Genomic DNA, 7485 nt, shown 5'->3' on the forward strand with positions numbered 1-7485 from the left:
TCCAGGTTCATTTGCATTCCCGACGGTTAGTTCGGGTATTTCGTTCGCCCTGCTATTCCTTAGGCAACAAGACGCTATCGGAGTGTGCACTTGGGCGTCGTTACATCACGCGGACATTCCAATGTTTTTCCGACCCCGTCCCCCCTCCCCCTACTCCCGATAAGCAATAAAAGGCGGCCCCTGTCTTTTTTTTTTAAGACACCAACGACATTTTGGATCCCTCGGATGCACTTTTCAAGGGTGACTTTTGCTTCAGTTTACTCACACAGAAAGGCATGCGACATACTGACGCCGCAGTGTTTTTTCGAAGTCACGGACAAAGAGGGACTAAGAGAATTTGTTAACGCCCGCAAGTTTCAAGCCCTGAAAATTATTGCGCTGTCCTAGATCATCCCGTCAGAATTTGATAGGGTTCAGTAGAGAAAAAAATTTTGTGAGTGAATTCCTTGCGCATTCGCGCTGGACCAAAAGTAAAGGTGGCTTTATAAAATGGTGGTCTAACCCGTTATCATCAACATACGATGATCAATACCCCACAACCTCCTGTTCCCCATACCCTAAAACGGTCATCACTACTCCCTCTTCTTAATTGCATGCAGGCTTGAGCTCCTAAGCCCTTTCTCTTTAATTAAGAAGGGGAGAAAGTGGTAGAATACCAGAGAGAAAGAAGATAGTGTTCATGCTTGAAGCTAGTTGCACCAAACTCGCGACCGTGAAAACGGGATAAGACTTCAAAAAAAGCTGAAACATGTGTCATTCTAGACCATAAATTGGCAACATACTCCCCTTTTCTCGCATAATCATGACTCAGTTACTTGTCCACTGTCAATAGACTCGCGTTTCCATTTAGATTTTTTTGACTATCGAGTTCTTATTACCTTATTTCTGATTTATCGAGTTTCCTCGTTTTATCATCACTATTGGTTTTGTTACTGAGTCTGTTGCTGTCCGCTGCTCTGGTTCACATTCAAGACCAAGAGAGAATGAGCTAGATAATTCTCTCTTGTCAAGACCCAAGTGCTTCCAACGCTTGTGACTCAACGCAAAGGGGTGAGATTGCAATTTTTCTTTGAATTGTGAGTACCAATCATTTAACCGTTGCCGTAACTGAATTGGCAGAGTTATATCTTAGCTCCTTTGGAATCTAATGCGCCATTCCAGCATTCCAAAAAGCATCTTTACCGTCAGGTTAAACAGTTTATCGTAATTACGACTACTGGCTCTAAAAGTACACAGTGGAATGAAAGCAATAGCAGCGTGCAAAACATTTTTTGTCACCTCTGGACTTCAGTGGAAATAGAAAAAGAGGGATACACAACTAAGGCCGCAAAGATACTAACAAAGTACCATGGGGTCTTCCAACGACAAAGGAAAGTGAGCTGGTGCTCTTCTTATAAGCTATTCTTAGTTTGCAGCCACGTGACAATTTGCGGCCATGCTGGTGGTCAGAACAATAAAAAGTATTTCAAAGGATTTACATGAAAATACGGTTCCCAGAGGAGAGAAATGCTTTTGTTCTTCACCACACCAACATGGCCGCCGCGACGTCACTTGCAAGTCAGTAATAACTATAATGATATGCATTTTGAGGTAGTTCAAGCTTCCAAATATTAAAAGTTCTCCAGGGAGGGTGTCTTTGTCACAGTAAGGTCCAACCTCGGAGAGAACTCTACGGACATTTTCATCCATTTAGTACCATGCGTTTCCTTTAAAAAGTAAACCCCTCCCCACCCCCTTTTCAAAAGTAACGCTAGTAAATTTGGTCTAATTAATACCAACGCGTATAATTCTGGTGTTATCCTAAACGACATTTGATAAGGAAAGGGAAGAAACGGTCATTCATATCATCTGGCAACGGTTTGCATTTTTGCCAGGATGACATGTAGGACCATGCAAAAAAAAATATTTTTGCAATGTGTCTCAACAAGTCTTGTCCGAGATTATCTGTCAGTAAATGCCAGTAAAGACAGTAAAGGAATAATGATTTCTGTAAACTTTGTCCTTTAATTTGAAATTCCAAATAACATTGCACTGCACAGGGCCGAGGTAAGCTAAATCAGAATAAGAGATTCCTTGGAATAAACTACCTACTATATAGACAATCTGCAATATAACTAGTTATACATGTATACTCCCAAAATAAAGTAATTTACAATGAAAAAGAACTTATATAATACACACAAAAAGATACTACTAACTTTAGAATTAAATGTGCCCGGAAAATGAAAAGTCAAAAGCGAGCAGCTTGTGGCGACCTGTTGGCGCGAGGTAAGGGTTTAAGGATGTAGAGTGATAATCTGCTAACTGAAGAAAGACAGTAGCGTGTCATATGACCCAACCATTGTTGCAAGCCCAAGCCCTCCCATCGTTACCAAAGTCACTGTAAGTGTTACTCTAAGTACAACCCTCCCCGTCAACCGAATGATGCAAGAAATGAACTGTTTTTTATTCATGTGACAGGAAACAGGAGTAAACTGCGCAGAATATTTTAATCTATCCATCATGGCCGCAAACCTTTTTTCCTCCGAGCCAAGTAAAGTACAAGTTCCCACCGCGTTGCATTGTCTATCGTTGCAATTCTCTGATTCCCGGCAAAGGTTTATTTCGTAATCAGTATAAGGCCTTATTTCTCCGTGAATTGTGAAATGGACATATATTTTTCTCTCCCCTGAGAAGTGATTATATCTACATAGCAGTGAGCCAATTAGCAACAAGGAAGCTGTATGTAAAATTGAATTAATATGGCCATTGAATTATTAAGATAAGATAAGATAAGATAAGATAATTTATTTAATGTCAGATACACAGGGGGTGGTCTCCCAATCCCCCGAGCCACGGGCTCATGATAAAAGTGTTTGATAATATAAAAGAAAAATTAATTAATTAATATCTCAATAGCAACTAATTAAATTTAAAAAAAAAAGTTAAGTTATTAAGTTAACATAAATGCTAAGGCCGGGCGTTAAAATAAACTGTTTAACTGGTCTGAAGTCAGACGTTGGTGCTTGGGGGTTCGACATTAAGTTTAAAGCAACTGACCCCGAGGTACGGGAAAAGGAGAGACGTTGAAGAAGAGGTCACGCCGTTGTTGTCTCCTCAGGCATTTTTCCTACTTCTTGAGTGTGACAAAAGTGCTTTCAGCCTCACTCTTCATCGTCATAAGATACACCACTCCGTTTCAAATCATCCTCAGGCCAGAGTACAACCTGGTCCAAGTGGTACTGACAAAGTAAAAGAAAAAGCAGCATCGACGTTACGCAAATAATTAACAGAGTCAGACACAGGGGAGGGCAGGGTGGGAGAAGAAAGAAGAGGGAAGGACACATTTAGGCCCTTTTTAGTTGTCAGTAACTATGAATTATAAATGACTAAACGTGGTCGACACCTATGACTGCGCAATTTTTCCTTTCATTCCATTTCACTCACTCTATTTACTTATTCACACATATTCAAATACTGTTCTGGGCCCTGTTCCTGAAAGGCCGATTAGCGCTAATCCAGGACTAAAAGTCCGTTCCATTTTTGTTCTTTTTCCTACTTATGCATTGCTTGGAGTACCATTCTGTGTTATCATAACTGTATCTCGGAGTAAAGACTGAACAGCATTTTGTAAGCTCGAGTTGCATGTTCTTAGACAAAAAAACTTGCCGAAAATTTGCCTTAATCCTGGGTTAAACTTAACCATCTTTTGAGGAACCGGGACCTGCCCGCAAATGGCGAAAACTAATTGGGGCGGGCAGAGATTCCTGGGTTGCAGCAGTCAGTAAGAAACTACTTTATACCATAGCTGAATCATTAAAAAAAATTGCTGTCGATAACTACATTCCTCGTTTTATACATTTCTGACCCTGGGAAATCATATCTCGGCTTACAGTAAAAACCCACGTATAAGAACCTAGATTTTTCCAACTTAGCCAAAATTAGCCTGCGAACAGCAAACGTATTTCCGGTCGTCGCTTCTCTCCCTCCGAAAAGGAGAGAAGCGACGTCCGGAAATGCGTCTGCTGTTCGCAGGCTAAGCCAAAATAGGTTCTTATAGAAATGGTATTTAATGGGATTTTAGGCTACTTAGGTTCTTAAATAGGTTCTTAATTTGATATGGGCACCAGCGATCGGCACAGATAACTACTACAGGGCATATGTGATATGGAATATATTGCTGTATTAAATAATTATCTAGAATACAGATTAAATGATAACCATACAGTAAATTTACCTTTCCAAAGTACTAGCATGCATGTCTTCAGGGGCACCCAACGTCAATTTTCGGAAAATATCTGTTCGGAAGACGATTTGAGATCTAGAATTTTCGGAACATTTGTTGTAAAATTTCTTGCTTGCCTGCCTCTCCTAGGATTTTCGAACATCTTAAACATGGTATAATTGCTCATTTTTAACGGATTTTTACCCTAAAAAGGTCACCTAGAATTTTCGGGAGCCTTTTTTCTGACTGAAATTTTCGAAAAGGTAAAGTTTTGATCCCTTTAATTTTCGGATCACTAGATTTTCCGCTAGGAAATCCGAACAGATAAAAAATTTTTAGGGGATAAAAATATACCTATATCTACCTTTTAAATACTAAAAGACGTTTAACAATGCTATGTTTAAGTGGTTTTGAACTATATTCTCATTGGGTACCCCTGTCCATTCAATGCTGTGTTACATTTTGAATCTTACTGACTGAAACCTATCTTCTCTGCCTTCATTTTTGTAAAATAAGAACCTATTGACGGAAAATTTTAGGCTAAATAGGTTCTTATGAAAAGGGGGTTTAAAATGAACATTTTAGCCTAACAGGTTCTTAAATTTTAGGTTCTTATATGTGGATTTTTACTGTATTAGAAGGCCATTACCACCATTCAGAGTAAAGAGTGCCTGAAAATAAAAAAAGAAAAGCTGTAGATCATCTACTTAAAAACCGCCTTTGCAATCTACTTTTGAAAGATGTTAGGGGCCGATCAGACGATTCCTGCATCCAGCCTTCTTGCTCAAACACTGAATTTTCTGCAAATATTTTAACAATTTTCATCAATTGCTTAAAACTTCAAAAATTCATGCAGCTCCTTTGAGATGTGATTTATGTTCTGACTCACGTTGAACTTAATTTAATAAATCGTATCGCTTATTCCCTGTACTCAGTTCTAACCTAACTCGATCCTTTCTCTGTGCACCGCAGTACTACGTGTAGTATTCTTTATCTAATTGCAAGGAAAAACTCTTACATGGTAATCCGTGTTAAGGACGATTCCGCCGGTTAGAGGCGATACAGCAGTATAGAGGTCACTGACTTCTTTGCGTGTCATTGGCACAGATGAAAGCTCCAAGGACTGTACACGAGGAATACTTTTAAGATGTTTGATCAGCTCACCTACTCCTCGACCCAGTGGATTATGCGAAAGGTCAAGTCTTGCCAGCTCTGGAGTCTTTTTGAATGCACGAGCAAGGGAAGTGACTTCGCTTTCACCCATGTCAGTGTAGTAGAGGACCAGTTCATGAAGATGGGGAATACAGTTCAGGTGTTTGGAGAGTTCTAAAATCCCATGAGCCAGCGGATTTTGAGACAAATCAAGAACTCGCAAATTGCCAATATATTTCAATGAAGTGGAAAGTAACTGGCACTCAAGATGTCCAATCCCAACACCACGCAACTCCAGACGAGACAAATGTTTTAAATGGTGAAGGTTCTCAGTTAAGTTTTTTATACCAGAGTACAATAAACAGTTCCATGACAAGTTAAGGCTGCGCAAGTTGGGAGCCTGGGAAAGTGATCTAACAATACGAGCAGCAATTATCTGTGTCATACGAAAACGCATCAGCGCTAGACTGTGAAGACTGTCAGTAATATAAGTGCAGTAAATATGGGACACTAAACTTTCTACAACCTGAACGTCATATAATCCCTCTTGCCAGTACTTGTCATCAAGTGTAATTTTCAAGGTTTCAAGTCTGTTTACAAACTTTAACAACTTACCCACCACCAACAGCTCCTCAGGTGATGGATAATCAACCACAAAATGCATGAGATATGACAGAGAATGTTTTCTAGTTTGGCCACCCTTTTCTTGAGTCAAACGAGAAGAATTATTTGTTTCATCCTGTGGTACTTCATCAACAGTCTGCGGAGAAGGAGATAGTGCTTCGGATATGTCATTCAGGAGATCTAAGTACAACTGAGAGTGGGATCGCCGTGTTAGGTCAGTTATGTGCAGCACCATTTGCTGTTCTTCTTTCTTCACGAAAGGAGAATAAAAAAACAGGTCTTCATAAGCATTTACAAGCTTGGAATCTTGATCACCAAAAAGGGGGACAAAAACAGGTTGCAAGTCGCAAATAACGGAGCACATATTACTAACTATGTCTTGTAATCGTAAAATCAATCCGTACGGTTCATAAAAAAATACATAATTCGGCTTGGGTGAAGTAAATAACTTCAGGACATGTTCTCTGGCAACAATTGATAGATGGTCAGTTTGACGTATCACTACAACACCGTTAACACAGTGAAGAAATGAAGGGTAGATAATTTGTCTTTCTGGGGCTGGACAGGACAGGAAACAGTCTAGGCTTATTCGATTCAACTCTCTTTGATCTGCAGATAAATCTTTAGTGGAGGGACTGAAGGAGAAGCTGTACTCCGTAAGGCCCTCTTTTTCTCCTATCATCTGTAGATGATGAAAAACAGCCACCGCAGATTCTGGTGAAATCTCGCAGACAAATTTCAGTACTTCGTGCATCTTCTTGACCTTCTCAAACGAATCGACATTTGACAGACAGGTGAGAGATGCCGTCTTTGTTTTTGTGACTTCCTTAACTATAAACCAGGCAGAAAGAAACTCTTGTACACTTTTATGCAAAAAGTGTACGATTTCATCAGGACGAGATGAACTCGACAGCTTAGAAACTTGGAAGAAACCCACAGAAAGAAATTTCTTGACAAGACAACGAATGTCTGCGGGCACTTTGCTGAGCTCAAAATAAAGGCAATCCATTAAAAGTGCATCAAATGCAACTTTACCCAGTTTCGTGAGGTCATCTTTGTATTCATCAAGACTTGTAAAGCTATGACCTGACATTTTGGCTGCAACATGATCCAGCAGAGTCTGAAAAAATCTTTCATAAAGATCTGCGCGGGATTGTGACTTTTCTTGATGGCTTTGACCTCTCTTCTTCCAAGTTAGACAAAGCATCAACAAAAGAAGCGGTATCTTTGCCATACCCCACAGTTGCCGTTCCGTTAAGAATTTGGTAAATTCATCTGTAATGTCTCTCCTGTGAGAAAAGAACTTCTCGGCAAACTGTTTAATTTGATCATTAGTAAACCCACTGATCTCGAACTGAACATGACTTGGTTTTCGTAGCTCGTCCTCTTTCGATGGCCTTGTAGTTACGATGGTCATGCAATCTCTCAGCAAACTGCCTCTCCAAATATGATGAATTGGCGACGATTTCTCAGCACTGTATTCGTCAAAGCCATCCAAAACAAGC

At 39.9% G+C, this 7485-nt stretch overlaps 1 protein-coding gene across 1 annotated transcript in view; it reads right to left on the minus strand.

Annotated features, from left to right (window-relative positions):
• Positions 1 to 2020: 2020 nt before the first annotated feature.
• Positions 2021 to 7485, minus strand: part of LOC140952724 (NLR family CARD domain-containing protein 4-like) — a 16971-nt gene continuing 11506 nt past the window's right edge. The window contains exons 5-6 of the mRNA XM_073402163.1: positions 5223 to 7485; positions 2021 to 3221 (exon numbers count right to left, since the gene is read on the minus strand). The exon at positions 5223 to 7485 is cut by the window's right edge and continues 487 nt beyond it. Of these exons, the coding sequence (XP_073258264.1) occupies positions 3144 to 3221; positions 5223 to 7485 (2341 nt within the window). The 3' untranslated portion in view covers positions 2021 to 3143. The remainder of the gene's footprint in view (positions 3222 to 5222) is intronic.

This window comes from Porites lutea, chromosome 11 (genome assembly GCF_958299795.1).
Source record: "Porites lutea chromosome 11, jaPorLute2.1, whole genome shotgun sequence".
Taxonomy (NCBI): Eukaryota; Metazoa; Cnidaria; class Anthozoa; order Scleractinia; family Poritidae; genus Porites; species Porites lutea.